Below are 17,649 nucleotides of genomic sequence, written 5' to 3'. Positions count from 1 at the left end.
TCAGTATAAACAATTAAAAATATATTATGTTTTGATAATAAAATGAGATGTATTTATGAATGTGTTAATGATTAGAATTTTAATTTTATGTTTTATGTACTACCTTTGTTATTTAGCAGCTATAGTATCAAGAAATGCAATGCATTCTTTGTGTTTCTTAGCTGATCATTTCTCCAAGTTGCTTTTAGCCCCAGAGTAAACTTGGAATGCCAGGTATTTTTAAGTGTTAAGCATTATGTGTGGGAAAGAAAGGGAAAAAAAAAGAAGCAGCGCATGATATGTCTTTTTAGTTCTGGAGATTATTAAATAGCTCTCCTGCTAATCACTTATTCATAACATATTTTGATATCTTCATTGTATTAATGTTTGGTTAATTTTTTATTATTATAATTTCACATTAAATCGGCTCTATTATTATTAAATTAGCTCTATTTTGAAGGAAGTTAGACTACAATCATAGAGGTGTATGGGGTGTGATTCTCCTTGTATCTCTTCTTAGCCCATGCTGAAAGGAGTCTGTCTTTCCTAAATGTATAACAGTCTCATTCGAGATGGTTTCATGAAATATTTTGAATTTAGGTATTTAATATATATCTTATAAAACAATAGCATATATAGTAATAGATAAAATATTAAAATATTATATGTATAAATGCATTAAATATGGGATCTGTAACCTTGTTTTCCTTAAATAGTAGTTGATTCTTTTTTTTTTAATTATGTAATGTATTGACTTGATTAAAATGTATACATTTTGATGTACAAGGTGGCCAACTTCTCCAATATGGATGAAGATGATATTGAACTGGAACCAGAAAGAAATTCAAGAAATTGGGAAGAAATCATTCCAGAGGTCCAGAGGCGAAGAATAGAAGAGGAGGAAAGACAAAAAGAACTTGAAGAAATATACATGCTTCCAAGAATGAGAAACTGTGCAAAACAGGTATCTCTTGATTTTGACTGAATTGTAGTTCTGTGTTTCTTTTGGTGTAGTCCGCTGCTTTTGGGGTTTGGGTTGCTTTTTTTTTTCTCTTTTATGGACATGTTTTTTTGACAGAGCAGGTGAAACTTGCTTATATATGTTACTTACATAGCTTGCTTGCTCTGGAATTCCAGATTAGCTTCAATGGCAGTGAAGGGAGACGCAGTAGGAGTAGAAGATACTCTGGATCTGATAGTGACTCCATCTCAGAAAGAAAAAGGCCAAAAAAACGTGGAAGACCACGAACTATTCCTCGAGAAAATATTAAAGGATTTAGTGATGCAGAGATAAGGCGGTAAGATATAGGAGGACATGCATATTTAAGGAATAAGAAATTACGATTATTTTTATTAATAATTAGTCTGGAAACTACAGCTGGTAATCTGTTCTTCCTGAAGTTGTTTGAAATCTTTATTCTAGACGTTTAATGTTTTTACCTTGTGGTGCTGACATAGTGAACAGTTACAGCAAGAATTTGAACCCATTTTAATGAGGTATAAAATTAGGTTTGAAAAATATGCATGATTTGTTTAAATTTTTTAGTTCCTTCAGTCTATGAAGACAGTAATTTCACTGAATAATTACTGACAGTAATTATTTTTAGGAGGGGTAAACTTTCCTTTAAAAAGAAATAAGCAAAATAATCTGGTTTCCACCAATTTATCTAAAACCTGCTGTGCTCAAAGACTCTGTTACAGCTATTTGGTGACAAATGAAACAATTTGATTGGATTTTGTTTTCTTTTTAAACTTTTTGGCACTATAATTGAATTGTTAAATCCTGCTTTTTAAAAACTAAGAAATTACAAAATCCTGTTTGAAACTTGTATTATCATTGGTCCCTTCTGTATATGCTAAATATTTGCTGACGTATTGTTTTGGTAGGAGGAGGAGGAATTATTTTGATTAGCATTTTTGGGTTTGTGAAATGCTGCTTGCTTCTGAAACTAAAGTATGCATGTTTTCCCAAATTGCTGTAAAGTCTTCAGAGTATTTTTTTTAGAGGAATAACTTCAAAGATACTTCTTGGCTTGCTATCTCATCTAACAGCGAGGCAAATTGGTACTTTTCTCAAAGCTGTTCTTCTGCTTGAACAATCAGTTTTATTGTTGAGGAAGTTTTCTCTCTTCTATTTTTTTTTTTATTGTATTTAAAATTTTTAAAATTATTATTTCTATTTAATTTCCTTTCTCCTCCAAGTATCTCTAGTTTCTTTCCATTGCTTAGGTATTTGAACAGAAAGCATCTTTCATGTCATTTTCCTAAATCTTCCAATTATCTGTTGGAGATTCTTCTTTTTAATAACCTTATAACCATACATAGCATGATGTCTGAAATCTTCATTTACTGTTAATCCACATTCAGTTTTCATTTTTAGATATATACAGCTGTGGAATCCTCAGTCTTGTGAAATTAATAAAGTGATTTCTGAAATAAATTATATCTTCTATTGTTTTATTTATATCAATTCTTAAACCCATAAAATTGATTTTATTTGAGTTATCTGAATATGTGAAGCTGCTCTACTCTCTCTGTCCTTTTTTCCTGCATTGTCCACATAGCATTATACTAAGATTAACAATTGTATCAATGCAATATTAAAACAAATGTTATTTGTTAAGCATATATTTATATGGTAAAATTATTTTCTGTTACTAGGTTTATCAAGAGTTACAAGAAATTTGGTGGCCCTCTTGAGAGGTAAAGTTGTTTGATTGTTATTTGCATGGCAACTTGGAATATTTTTTTTTTCATATATATATTTTTATAGAAGTTAGAATGTACCATGAAACTTTAGGCAGTAGGGGAAATACAGCATCTTGAATATAGTGTGACTTTAATGTAGTATCTTCCATTTCTTCATGTATGGTATGTGTGCAGACAACCACACAACAGACTTTGCCATTTGGAAGAACACACCCTTTATATTTATCTGCTGACTTGTTTATTCTTCACTGGTGATAATCATTCACTTGTCATGTTTGATAAGCCTGTTGAAAGCCCATCAGTTTATCCACTCTGTTAAAGTTAGTTTTGCATTTTACATATTGTCAATTGTCATTTTTTAAGCTTCTCTCATTATTCCTATTTTAAGAAAAACTTCCATCCTTGCAAATATTAATTCTTAGAAATATTTATAGTGCATATGATCACATGATACATATATGTATGTATGATTTAATGATTCATTTTCTTTTCTAAAGAAATGTGTAATAATTTAACACCAGGGTAGGGGGTTCTTTACAGGTCTTGTTTTATTGTCCTCATACCTAAATAATTTAGGGTCTTTCTTCTTGGATCAAAATTGTACACCAAATAGAAACCACAGCTGACTGCTAACTTATGTGATCATTTATTTTGTTTTGAAGTCTGAAGAAATCATTCACAACTGCCAAATTTTCAGACTTATAAAAATGAGTCATTTTTTTATTACAGGTTAGATGCTGTAGCTAGAGATGCTGAGCTAGTTGATAAATCAGAGACAGATCTCAGACGTTTGGGAGAGCTTGTGCATAATGGATGCATTAAAGCCTTAAAGGACAATTCATCTGGACAAGAAAGAGCAGGTACAGTATTCAGGGGGCATGAGAGGACAGTGAAAAATTACAAGAAGAATGAGTTACTCTTGCATTCTGATTATAACAGAAAGCAATTTTGTTGGGAAATATGAACAAAAATGTTAGGATGCATACTGGATAATTAAAAAAACCCCAGAGTTATAGTAAGGTAACAGTTTTCCTCTTTCTATGTGTGACTTGCCACTAAAAAATGAAATAGGTTTTTGATTTGCTGTGAAATTTTGATGTCCTGTTATGTAGGGACTTTTCAATTCTGAAACATTTAATTCAAGCATTTGGTCAAGGAAAGGTGATATGATACAATTGTTTCCTTTACATTTTTCTGATGTTATTTGCAAAGGTAAATATTTTATAGTGTTGTCATTTATTTTAAGGAGGTAGACTTGGGAAGGTTAAAGGCCCAACATTCCGAATCTCAGGAGTGCAAGTTAATGCAAAGTTAGTCATCTCTCATGAAGAAGAGTTGGCACCATTGCACAAATCCATTCCTTCAGATCCAGAAGAAAGAAAAAGGTACTGATTTTTGCATATTTTTAAGAGAATAATAATGCAGAAAACTTCTGAAGTCTTACTAGCCTTTTTTTTTTTTTTTTTTTTGCAATTTAGACACTCTATTAAAAGCATTGTCCCTCTATTCCCTTTAAGAAGAGACAGCAGTAACCTACTCCACAGCTTCGGTTTTTTTTCCTTTTGCCACAGAAGCCGTAACAGTTTTAACTTGTCAGTTGTATTCACTATGAACTGTGTTCAATTACTAAAAATAATTAGGACTAGAATTCAGGTTTGCTGAGGAACTGAATGTGTCATCTCTGCTTGAGAGGAGTATCAAAGTGCAGCAGTATTTGTTCCTACCCTCTAAACTTGCCACCTTGTGTATTGCAGTTCCTAAACTGCGCTAGTTAGAACACTCGGATTATGATTTTTGCTTTTATTCGTGGCTAGCCAATTCTGCCATACAGCTCATGGCTACAGACAGATATCTGTTCTTCATATTTTAGTCTTAATCAGCTTTAAAACACATTCCAGTGCTGCTTTCAATAACTGTTTTATAGAAATACTAAGAAAATATTATAAATATTTGGATTAATTTCTTAAGTTTACCAGCATCTCGGCAGAGAAAATAAATCTAGTTACATTACCTTTAGTATGGTCTCTTCTCCCTCGCTAAGTTTCAGATGTAAAAATCACGTATTTTTCTTTCTAATGTATTTCTTCTAGATATGTCATCCCATGCCACACTAAGGCAGCTCATTTTGATATAGATTGGGGTAAGGAAGATGATTCCAATTTGTTGATAGGCATATATGAATATGGTTATGGCAGCTGGGAAATGATAAAAATGGATCCTGATCTCAGTTTGACACAGAAGGTATGCCATCTACAATAGTTTATCAAAGACTATTTGCTTAGGTATTGATGCTGCTACGTAGTGTTACCAAAAGAGTTTACTTTATGATAAACGAAATTGCGGAAACATTGTATGTCAGTTGTACTTCGTACATAATTCATATCCTTCTTGTGGTATATTACTAGATTTTGGGGTCTTGAGTATTTATTTTGAAGCATGCATTCTTGCAGTCAGTTGTGTTTTCATATTCTCGCATGGTTGGCCCTATGTAATTTGATTTTTCACTCTTTTCCTTCTTTACTTCAGATATTCTGATTTTGTGTTCTCACTCTTTTGAGAAGGGAGGTTTCTCTAGAGTTTTAATTTAGTTTCTTCATCCCTGCTTAATCCTCAGGTTCTTCAGTTGAAACTGTCTTCCACTCCCAACATTGAGAGTAGCTAGTGCAATAACTTCTTAGCTATAGTGAGCAGCAGATACTGAGGAAAAGTCTGGGGTGAAGTAAACTTTGCGACAGTGCCAACAACCTATAGCTTTGGGATTTAAGAAGCCAGGTTTGTGTCCAGATTTGCTTCGTAATGATTCCTACTTCTGCCTTTCATTAATTTGTCTGGCTTTTGAAACCATGTGTTTGTATTCTTGGCAGCTGCATTTAGAAGATGAATGAGTCAGAGCCAGGAGTTCTGTGACTGATTGGTATAGGTGCCCATAATTTCTTAGATGAAGTATCTAAGAGTGGAGACAGAAATCTGAGTCTTGTTTCTTGAGTTGGTTTTAAACTCTAAGGCAATTTCCAAGACTGTGCATTGGTTGCTTGCACTGGCTTAATTGGAGAGAAATTAAAACTTTTATGAGATTCTCCTTTGCTTTAAACATTCTGATGTATTTACTAGGTATAGTTGGAGTGGATTGTTTACCATGTCCTTTTGCACAGCTTTTTCTGTTCTGTGTGCTCCAGGCAAACATCTGAAATTAATAATCTGTACTCACAACCATGATGTTACCATTTTCTCCTCAGATTTTGCCTGATGATCCAGATAAGAAACCCCAGGCAAAGCAGTTACAGACCCGTGCAGACTACCTCATTAAATTACTGAATAAAGACCTTGCAAGGAAGGAAGCACAAAGGCTCGCTGGAGCAGTAAGTAAAATGTGGCATTTGTTAATAAGGTAAAAGAGTGCTTTTTGGCATGTCACCTGATTCTTTTCATTTTTTAGTTCTGCACTTTTTATTTGTGTAGTATTACTCTATTGCTAATTGTAGAACATAAGATAAACTCAGGATATTAATTGCAAGTTTCATATTGTATTGTTCTTTTATTATCTGTGTGTATTCTCTACTGTTGCACTAAGTTCTGTCTCCAGTCCTGAGTAAAGTGGTGGTCATTAGTGGCAAGAAATAAAAGGAGCCCTCTCTTTGATGTAAAACCAAGTCTTATTTTGCAAATATAGTGCAAGGATGCTTGTCAGTTGACATGATTAAAAATTTGTATTCAGGGCAACTCAAAGAGGAGGAAAACGAGAACTAAGAAGAATAAGGTGCTAAAGGCTGCAAAATTAAAAGAAGAAATAAAAAGTGATTCTTCACCACAACCCTCAGAAAAATCCGATGAAGATGATGATGAGAATAACAAGGTGAGCATTTTTCACACAGTAAAGATACTCACCATACATTCAGTTCTTCCTGTTAGTATCAATTTGTATTCATCTTCTGCTCAGTTTAATAAAATTAAAAAACCTGAATGTCATCCTTTTCCCACTCTTTGGCTGCTACAACTGATGTAGCATCAGTGCAAGCAAAGGGAAGACTATCTATTTCAGCTTAATGATAAACTAATAAATAATGAATTATGAGTTTTCCAAATTGTTATTAAAATATTATAGTCTAATTATTAGTGACATTGCTTAGTTTCAACAGGTTTTTTTAAAGCATTAACCCTGTATTTGCTAGAATTGCAAATCACAGTTGTAAAACTACTGGATTTTGCTCATGTGTTACTACTACTGGTGATGATTCTTAAGGTAAAGGTTTTCTTATTGAGGCTGAGAAAAATACCATCAAGCTCAATTAGAATGAACAGCATAAAAAATTGTATTTCAAGACCTGCATATGAAAGCTCATATATACATCATGGCTCTCATTTTTCAGAAAGACTGTTTAGCCTTGTTAGGTTTTTTTACTTCTGATTATTAATCTTGGTATTGTGCTTTTGTTGTGTCTTATTTTTGCTGTTTCTCACATAGCAAAATCACTAGACATAAAAATTTGGATAAAATTTAGGGTCATGTCACAGCTAATATGAAAGCAGTTGAAGGAAATTATTGCAATTCTGGAATCAATAAAATACTCTCTACTTGGTTTAAAGCAAACATTTACAAGCCATTGTAATTGTCAACTTGTTCTAAAAGAAAAAATACTTACGGAAATACATAGCTAAAATTTGCATTAGAAAAGCCATGATAAATCTATGAAAAAATAGTAAATTTTAATCACTCTTTCAGTGTATGTGTTTAAATTGTACTATAAAGAATAAAATTTGAAGCCAGCAGTAAAAAAGAAATTCAATGTAGATGCCTTGTGTTTATAGCTACAATAATCTGCCTGAAATGTAAGACTAAGACCTGTAAATGTTGCCACAGTTCCCAGTACATTAATTGGACAACTGAACCCTAAAACTTAGCAAATAATTTGTTCAGACTACTTTAAAAATGAGTGTTAGTCTTAATCTCCACTCAAAAGAGAAGACACTGCCATCAGTTTATGAACTTAACTACGTTTAGGTAAACTGCCTAGAATGCTGTCCTCTCTGTTAACCGGTAGTCATCACTTCAGTTTTTGGACACTGAATATCAATTGCATTTCTGAAAACTGAACTGTATACTACAACCTTCCTAAACTACTGGCTTTAGCTACTTAGATTCCATATTGTGTGCAATATTTAAAACTTACCTATTTTACTACTAGAATTACCAGGAAAGTTTTTAAATAATAGGATTTTTGCTAGAAAGTTTCCATGATACCTAAACTCTATAACCTAGTCCTGGCTGTACTCATAACTTTATACCTCTTATAAGTAACTTGTTCAAGTATTAGACAGTCTTTCATTTGTTTTTATGCAACAGATAAGCAGTTTTTGTATGTGCCTTTCTAGTATGTTCAAATAAATTCAAACATGATAACGATTCTTCCACCTATGTTATGATAATACTTTATTTATAGTATTTTTCTGTGTCTGAAAGGATATTAGTTTTGATCTCAGACCTTCTCAGTGAATATTATACAGAGTTCACTTCCAAACAGCTAAATGGGCACATAACAGCAAGTCTGTAATTAAAATTTTTTTTAAAGCCTAGTAATATGAAGAGTTCTGGAAAAGAGAAAGTTAGGATGCTGTTACCTTGTCCTGTGAGTGTTTAATATGGGATTGGGACAAAGCTAATTAGATCAGAGGTCTTCTAACATCTCCCATCACTTTACTGTCTTGACTGATCAGGTCAGTTTTGCAATACCGTGCTTCCTTTTAGACTTCAGTTCTTCAGTCTAACAGCCTTTAAAGGCACCAAATTCAAACTTTATTTCAAGTTAACTGGATGCAATTTCTCATGCCCACTGCCTCCACCAAATCAATTGCTTTGTCACATCACGGAAGTGAGTGCATAGTTCTCATATTTCTTTACCAACTGCATTCAGTTCTATTTGAGAGGTGATTTGATAAATCTACGTCCAGGAATAAAAAATTCACAGATAAGAAGTGTTGTTATCTGATAGTTGCAAAACTTGTATAGATCGGAACCCAGTTTGACGTGCTATATATGCTTGCATATTGCAGGATGAGATTGTTTCAGTGAAACATCTGCATAAAAAATTTAAAGCAGAAAAAGAAAATGAAGAAAAGCCTGAGCCAGATACTGGCATAAAGAAGGAAGCTGAAGAAAAAAGAGAGACAAAAGAAAAGGAAAATAAGAGGGATTTGAAAAGGGAGAAAAAAGAAAAGGAGGATAAGAAAGAATTAAAAGAAAAGAGAGAAAATAAAGTAAAAGAATCCACACAGAAAGAAAAAGAAGTAAAGGAAGAGAAGGTAACTAGGTTTACTTGTCATACATAGCGCTAGAGAAGGCCACCAGGTTTATGTGAATTATTTTGAGATGCAAAAATGTGGATCTGATCAGTTGTCATTTCATTAAAATATTTTATGTCATTTGAAGCTTTATTTTTACTATCTGAAACCACTAGGACAGGCATTTTAAATGGGGAAGTACATCTTCAATGATATAGTTCTTAATTGGACTGAATGTGTGCAGAAAAATATTTTTTTCCATTTTCCTTTTCCATTTCACAGAGAAAGTAAAATGTACTGTCATTGAATGTCAGCATAGATCTTATTCTTACATACTGAAGAAAATGCAGTAGTTACGGGTATTGTCATATGTTATAATTGCAGAACCAAAATAAAATGTACTTAAATATTTTTTTATTTTGTTCTTAGGTAAATGAAATCAAATCCGAAAATAAAGAAAAAACTAAAAAAATTCCATTGCTGGATACTCCAGTTCATATTACTGCATCTAGTGAACCAATTCCTATATCGGAAGAATCTGAAGAGCTAGATCAGAAAACTTTCAGTGTGGTAAGTCATCTTTTAATAAATTAGTCTGTATACTTAATAGTCTAAATGAGGACATTTACTGATATTCTTGATACTATTGCTTGGCCCAGTAACACAGGTGATCTTTTGCTAAGTCTTGGATCAATTAATGTTATTGACAGTATAGTAATGTAATATTTTACTCAGTTCTAGCAGTTTTGTTTTGCCTTTTTGCTGTATATATGCAAGATAATAGAAAAAACTTACCCAATAGTTTGTATGATTAATAGGTTGAGAATATAAACTTTAAAGATTTATCCTCAAGAATCACTTGTATATCCTGCTTCTTAAGAGCAGATGTGAATGAATGTAATTGGAATTGATGGAGTCTTTGGTCCACCATATAATATATAATAGCTTCTATGTAAGATAGCAAGAAAAACTAGGATTCAGCACTTCTCTTCTGAAGTATTGCAAACTTTAATTAGTAAACACAGGAAGAAACAATCCTAAAGCACTTAGAAATATCTTGCTGAGGCAATGTCTCTTACACCAAATGAATTATGTTTAATTATTTGAGAAAAATGTATATGCACAATTTAGATGAAGATTTATAGGTTGGCTGAGGCCCATGGAAAAGTATCAGAGTTACTTTGAACAGCTGTGGTTGTTTTGTCATTCAGATTTCAACAGCTGTGTTTTTGCCAGCCAGGTCTGTTGGGTGTATTGTGGGTGCTTGCTGTGAGAATGCCAGTAGGATTATTATGCGTATGGCAGTTACTGTCCATGAGTTTAGTCTAAACAATCCAAGTAACTCACCTGTGATTTTCAGCATGGGCCTTGAGTGATTCAAGTGGATATGTCTGTGTGACATATGACAGAAAATAATTTGATTTCCATGTGTAGTTACACGATTCTGATCACTTCTCTATTTAAGAATTGCACTCCATAAGTTGTCTTTTTAAAAGCTACTTTAATGTGGCGAGTTTAATATGTAAACCAGATGTTTAATTACTTAGTGGCATGAGATGGCAATGGAACAGCTTCCCCAGTTTTTTTGAGTTGTCCCTAGATGCCTACCTGGTAATGGTGATATTCCGTTTCATTCCATTCCAGGTATTTTTTTGGTTTTTCTAGGTTTGCTAGCATGTAGTGGGGAAGGAGGTGATTGGTGCTTATCATTATGCCATGGTCAGAAGCAGTCTAATTAAACATACCTGCACTTTCAAATGGAAATGTTGTTCAGGCTTAACTGACAGTGGCCTTGATGACAATGAGGATACTCTGGTCATGGGTACCATGCTATTGGAGTTTGATGTATGATTAAGCAAGTGTTTGCAATTTAAACCATGCCAACTGGATTTATCTGGATTTATTATTAAAACATTGGATTCAAAATATGAAAATTCAAGAATGCACGACCTTTATCTGTGGCTAGTCTAGGCATTCCCTATGGCCACATCTCAAGTGTTCAGTTCTGGGCCCCTCAGTTCAAAAAGGACATTTTGGTGCTGAAGCAAGTCCAGAGAAGGAAATGGAGCTGGGGAAGGGTCTGGAGCACAGGTCTTATGAGGAGTGGCTGAGGCAGCTGGGGTTTTTGAGTCCAAAGGACAATCAGGGGAGCCTTTACCAAACCTGCCTGATAGCAGGTTGTAGCCAGGTGAGGGTCAGATCTTTTCCCAGGGAAGCAATTGACATTTGAGATATACAAATGTTTGAGATATACAAATGTAGCACCTTCTACAGCTTGATATATTTTATATAATTTGATGTTTTCACAGAGAAGTGAATTTCCAGTTGGATTGATAATTTTCTGAAAGGAACATGTAAAACATTTATATGACCTCTGAGGGGGTCTTGTAATTCATTTGATTTCTAACAATACTGTCTTCACCTGTGGTTATGTATCACAGTAACAGGTGGGTCATGCTTTAGAATAAATTGTTTTATTTTGAATCGATACATTCCTTTTTTCCATTTCACAGTGCAAAGAAAGAATGAGACCTGTCAAGGCAGCATTGAAACAGCTTGATCGACCAGAGAAGGGCCTTTCTGAAAGAGAACAGCTGGAACATACTAGACAGTGTCTTATCAAAATTGGGGATCATATTACTGAATGTCTAAAGGAGTACACAAATCCTGAACAAATTAAACAGTGGAGAAAGTAAGTTATTTTCTTGGGTTTTACTTGAAAAATAGAAATCTACAATTGGTTCCATTGAGAAGAGTACATTTTAGTTATTTCTCCTGTTTATTTTTCCCTCTTTCTTTTATCATTCTGCTGTTTTAAATAGGAGTCTATTAAAAGGGGATTATATATTGTTCTGACCTGTGATGAATGGATTGATTCTAAGCATTGGATTAAGGATTGATGCAGAGCCCCGTATTTTGTCCAGAGGGTGGAGACATCTCTCTGCTTAACACTGACAGCAAATGCTGGGGACTTGTCACTGTCACTGTGTTTAGTCAAAACCATTCTTACCTTTAAAGATCTGTTTTTTCAACTTCAGGTCATTTTTGGTTTTTAATAATTTGTGTTGAAAATATGCAGTTCTAAAATTGTGTTGAATATATGAGTCTAAGTTGTAGAATTCTTTCTTTTTTTAAAATGTAATCTAAAATGAAATTACTTATTTTATATTAACTATTAGTTGATAACAAGTATTTATCATAATGTACTCAGATGCACTTCAGAAGTGAGGGAAGAGTTTGCATCTATATCAGGTGAAGGTATAAAAAGAACTAAGAAAAAAAAGATTGGTCTTGTAGTTCATTGATAAGTTCTTAATGCAATTTGACTTACGTTTGTTGCAATGTTCAGTTTATGCTTGAAAATACATCCTGTGATTATATATATCAAATTCTTAAGTACTGCATTTTCTTGAAGAATTCTGTTAGTGTAATATGCTTCTGCTGATTTTACTTCCTTTACTTGAAAATAGTAAGGTGATCTGAGATACCAAAACAAGACCCATGTCTTAGGTTTTGGAAAATTATTTATTATTTTAAGCAGAAACTTCTAATAGAATTGTTACTCATAATAATGCTATGATACTATGTGTAGATAAATAAAATACTTATTTCAGGTATATTTGGTAAGAAGTAGTATAGTTTATGTAAAGTTAGAATGGTCTCATCAAACATACCATTGACTTGTTGCCTACTTAGGCAAGCTTCTGGACAGGAATTATCATATTTAATAATCACAGTGAAGGAGCATACTGTTGCTTTGTGAACCTCCACACTTCAAATATTTTTGATCACTGTTATTCTGTAGATTTTTCTAAGCATTCCACCTGCAAATTTCACTAAAATAATCAGTATCTGTTAAAAAAAACTTTACCGGTGATCATGGAAGAAAAGGCTAGGTACTTAAATTTTTCTTTTTTACAGACTGCTAAATACTGAGAATTCAAACAGATTTTCAGAAGAGATATATATAAACTCATAGCTATGTTTTTAATAAGCATTTCACAAAAATGTAACTGTCTATGCACTTCACACTCTCAAGTACTTAAAATAAATATTAAAAAGTGAAAAATGGTTAAAGGAATCCGTTTTTCAAATATTTAATTTACAACACTTCTTGTGCAATTTGGCAATACTGTGTGGATTATATAGCATTTCAGGTTTACTGAAGTGGTATTCAAATAATTTCAAGTCAAATCCGTGTTCTGCTACATAATATAGAGAAAAGAATTTAAAGAATTACAACTTCTCTTTTCTTCTTCCTCAGAAATTTGTGGATTTTTGTCTCTAAGTTTACAGAATTTGATGCCAGAAAGCTGCACAAACTGTATAAACACGCAATCAAAAAACGTCAAGAGTCTCAGGTAATATTTTCACATCCTTCTGAAATACCCAAATATATATTTTAGTTATTACAACTTTTGCTAGATATAGAGGATTATAAAGAATATGGAAATACACTTCAAGTTAGTATTTGTATTTGCAGTATAGTAGTCTCTTTTGATAGAGTATTTTTCTAATGTATTCAAATAAACTTTGGGTTTTACCAATAATTACATTTACTAATGTGTTTGTCTCTTTTAGCAACACAATGATCAGAATGTTAGTGGTCATGTGAATACACATGTAATTAGAAATCCAGGTAAGAAACTTTTAAGTATATTCTTGTGTTAAATACCTTAAGTATTCATGTTTATTTCATTTCACATGTCTTCTGGGTCTGTTTTCCACATAGAGAAATGTGTTAAGGTCTACAATGATAGACTAGTTCAAAAGGCTTCACCAATTTGCTGGTGAAATCCAACAGAGTGCAGAGTGAAGTTGGTACTTACCAGGTTATTTAAGCATCCTTTAAAAAAAACAATTTTTATGTTAAATTTAGGAGAGGGCAAGAGGTCTACTTAAACTGTTGCAGTATCACTATAATGAAAGAAAGCAGTTTATTAGTCGGTCACAGTCTGACAGGGGCTCACAGTCATTAGTTACCGGGGCTGTCTTTTATTGTTGTGAATAACACTGATTTTTTTTCCCCACATATTCTCACACCTGCTTTTATGAATATAGTGCTTTATTTAATCTTGTGTTACTGAACTTCCAAGTATATTGTCATGGACTTAAAATCAACAATCATGAATTTTAGGAATACCACTGAAATTCTTTTGCTAACAAGGCATTTCTTTAGAACTGTTACTCATACTAAGTCTATCCCTTCTTAGAAAGGAAGTTGCTGCCATTCTATCCAATATTGCTCTACTTGAAGGTACCCTCTACTCACTGCCCATTTGGACAGTCAGTTTCATAGACTGAATGGAGAGGTTTAGAAGTTCAGTTTCCAAGTCCTATGCACCTGCATTCTAGCTTGCTTTCCACTTAAATCTGAGATTTTCTTCTATTCACTGGCATTAATGCATTTGATTTTCCACTATTTAGATCTTGTTTCTTTTAAATGATACCCATTTCATACTGGTTTACCGCTGACAGGTAGAAATGCTGTTTGAATTAGGCGAAGTAAAAATGTTACGATACTTCCTTTTAACCTGTGCTTTATTAAACAGATGTGGAAAGACTGAAGGAGAATACAAACCATGATGACAGTAGCAGGGACAGCTATTCCTCTGATAGACATCTGTCACAATACCATGATCATCATAAGGACAGACATCAGGGAGATGCTTACAAGAAAAATGACTCCAGGAAAAGGCCCTATTCAGCCTTCAGCAATGGAAAAGATCACAGAGACTGGGATCACTACAAACAAGACAGGTGAGTTTCTTGAGCAATTTTGAAATTTGGTCAGAATTCCCTTTGTGCTTTTGTAGTTATGCTTGTACCAATCTTTTCTGAGTAAAACACAAAATTGCAACAATGATCTTTCTCTAATGCTTTTCTGTCAGTTCTACATAATTGTAGCTCTTGCTGTGTTACCAGTAACTCTAATACTATTAAGTTCTTATTTTTTAGATACTACAGTGATAGTAAACATAGGAAGTTAGATGACTACAGGAACAGAGACCACAGGTCAAGCCTGGAAGGGAGTATAAAAGACAGCCGTGTTCATTTGGATCACCGTTCCCATTCAGACCACAGGATACATTCAGATCACCGTTCCTCTTCCGAGTACAGCCATCATAAATCTCCCAGAGATTACAGGTACCACTCAGACTGGCAAATGGACCACAGAGCTTCAGGTAGTGGCCCAAGGTCACCACTGGATCAGAGGTCTCCTTATGGTTCAAGATCTCCCCTAGGTCACAGATCTCCATTTGAACATTCATCAGATCACAAAAGTACACCTGAACATACATGGAGTAGCCGGAAAACATAACAAAAACTGATATTTCTGGACATTCTTTTAGCCATATACAGTAAATTAACACAATAATTGCCTTACATGACTTGAAAGATACAGAAGGGATATTCTATCAGTAGCAGTATTGTTACGTCTTTCCAGGATGCAAGGTCTATTATCCCAACAGAAGAAAAATATTTTTGTATTTGAAGTTTATGCTGCACTGTGCTGCAAATGCTGTGGCACTTTTTTTTAAGAAATGGAAGATGTTTACTTTTACAGGGACCTCAACACTGCCCATTTCAGACTGGATCTTAGTATAACACTCTTCATGTCAAAGTGGTTTGAGGCTGATAATGTTTTAAGTTATGTTTGTAAATGAACTTTTAAACACTGACCTATGCTCATATTTCAGGAGGGAATGGGGAGAATATTTTTTTTCTTAGTAAAGAACTCTCAAGGACTTTGTTCACTTTCCAAAGCTATTTGTTTACATTGTACACTGCGACCACTTTGCCGCTTTTCATCACAAGCTTGAATATTTAAATTCTGTACCTATAACTGTAAAATAGCCAGGATTTCTCCTGTTTGTGATCAGGTACAATGCCTTTTTACAAAACAAACAAGAAAAAAACCATACCACAAAAAAAACAAACAAACAAAAAAAAAAAAAGCAAAACACAAACAAATGGCTGTAAATTGTTGTAAATTTATTAAATGAGCTTTTTCCCCCTTCATGCATTTTTTTGACTGTTCCTTTCTCCACCAACTCAGGACTTCTTGTCACAGTTATGAAACTCAGTGTATGTACATGTTTCAATAAAAGATTTTGATGGAGTCACTGTTCAGAATGTAAAAATGGGGAAAGGCAACTTTTGTGCATTTAGTGCTCCCTTTTTTGATACTTTAGATACATATTTTGGTTTGTGATTTTGTGGACTTTTTTGGGGGGTTTTTTGTTTTGTTTTTCTTGTTGGGTTGGTGAGGTTCATGGGGTTCTTTTGTTTATTTGTTTTGGTGGGGTTTTTTTTGTTATTTGGGGTTTTCTGTTGGGTTTTTTGCATTGTTTTTTGGGGGGGTCTTTTTTCTGTATTAAGCTGTTGGTGTTGTGATTGTTTGTAATGAAATGGTAAGAAATATCTAGCTAAACAGTGCTCTGGAAAGCTTTTCAGGTGCATTGGTTTTAAAGGAGGTTTGTCAAATACCTGAACAGTTCAGTATCAAAATCAATCAAAATTAATTGTAAATTCATATATTCCCTCTTCAACATGGGCAATAATGTCAAATGTGCTATGCAGGTAGTTAATATTTTAGAAGATTTGAATTATTACTTTATTGACAGAATTGTTACAATGCACACTGATTGTACATAGATAACTTCTATCTGACAAATTAAATTTAAACTAAAAGGACGTGTGGGTCTTGTAGTTTTCTGCTGTGTTTTTCTATACTGTGTTACTTTTCCTCAGGTTTACCATAAAAACATTAAAAGTACTGAATTTTAATCCTGGTGATTATAAATAGAGAATGTACCTAGACTAGCATCAGGTGGCAGGAGCTGCATCTGCTGCTGCAGTTTTTCTCTGCTCCTGCAATACGGAGTATTTTTTCCAATTAAGCAGGTTTATGTGGAAGCATTTCCATAGAACCACAGTCTGACCACAGAATATGTCTAAGGATCTTACTATAGGTACAGTTGCTGCACATTAAATAGTTGCTGCTCATTTAGTGTAGGCTGGGACTTGGTTAATTTCTTAACTGCATAATTTCTTAACTTTTCATCTTGACAGGAGCTGAGGTGTTTGAGTGGTTCTGCTTTCAAGCTTGACTGTTGAATAGTGTTTAGGCAGCAGCGTCTGATAAGATTGTTCATGCACATTCCACTTCCAAGGGTGGAAACCTAGAAGTCTGAGCATTTCCAGCCACAGACACAATTCTATCCGGTTGGGAAGCACACAGTTGCATCCTAGAGCATAGACACAACATCCCCACAGAGCCTGGTTCTCCATCAGTGTGGCTATGATATATTTTCACCAAAGGTTCCTCAGGTCTCTGAAATACTTGGTGGCTTTGATGTCGATCTTTGGGAATTAGTCTCCTTATGCTTTTAACTATAACTTTTGCTCAGTCATATTTACAAATACACAGATAACATTTGCAATAGTTTAATTTTTTTCCCCTCTGGTTTCCATTATGTTGTAAGTATTTGAAGTTTGATGATGGAAATGATCTTCATTGCTGGTAATGCCTGTTATGCTGTATCTTAGTTTTCAATCCCATATTCTCTGCAAATGACCCATTTATCATTCAGTCTAAATGTAGGTTTGATCCTTCTTTTGCTTACTTTTAATGAAAAGTCTTCAAGGAGTGTGTCCAGTTCTGAAGCATCCATCAGATAC

General features: G+C 33.8%; 1 protein-coding gene across 5 annotated transcripts in view; it reads left to right on the top strand.

The window, feature by feature from the left end:
* CHD1 (chromodomain helicase DNA binding protein 1) overlaps window positions 1-16,662 on the top strand; it is a 55,220-nt gene extending 38,558 nt beyond the window's left edge. For 3 of the 5 annotated variants that reach the window (XM_072921662.1, XM_030257300.4, XM_072921661.1), the window contains exons 23-37: window positions 767-943; window positions 1,117-1,277; window positions 2,641-2,682; window positions 3,418-3,548; window positions 3,935-4,073; window positions 4,779-4,929; window positions 5,925-6,047; window positions 6,404-6,541; window positions 8,737-8,985; window positions 9,394-9,534; window positions 11,478-11,656; window positions 13,229-13,325; window positions 13,546-13,603; window positions 14,517-14,724; window positions 14,923-16,662. In XM_072921662.1, the coding sequence (XP_072777763.1) occupies window positions 767-943; window positions 1,117-1,277; window positions 2,641-2,682; window positions 3,418-3,548; window positions 3,935-4,073; window positions 4,779-4,929; window positions 5,925-6,047; window positions 6,404-6,541; window positions 8,737-8,985; window positions 9,394-9,534; window positions 11,478-11,656; window positions 13,229-13,325; window positions 13,546-13,603; window positions 14,517-14,724; window positions 14,923-15,286 (2,358 nt within the window). In that variant the 3' untranslated portion in view covers window positions 15,287-16,662. 5 annotated transcript variants of the gene reach the window in all.
* Window positions 16,663-17,649: the final 987 nt, after the last annotated feature.

The sequence above is a fragment of the Taeniopygia guttata genome, chromosome Z, assembly GCF_048771995.1.
Source record: "Taeniopygia guttata chromosome Z, bTaeGut7.mat, whole genome shotgun sequence".
NCBI classification, from domain to species: Eukaryota; Metazoa; Chordata; class Aves; order Passeriformes; family Estrildidae; genus Taeniopygia; species Taeniopygia guttata.
Note: the sequence above shows the minus strand (reverse complement) of the source record. Positions and strands in the feature narration are given on the sequence as shown.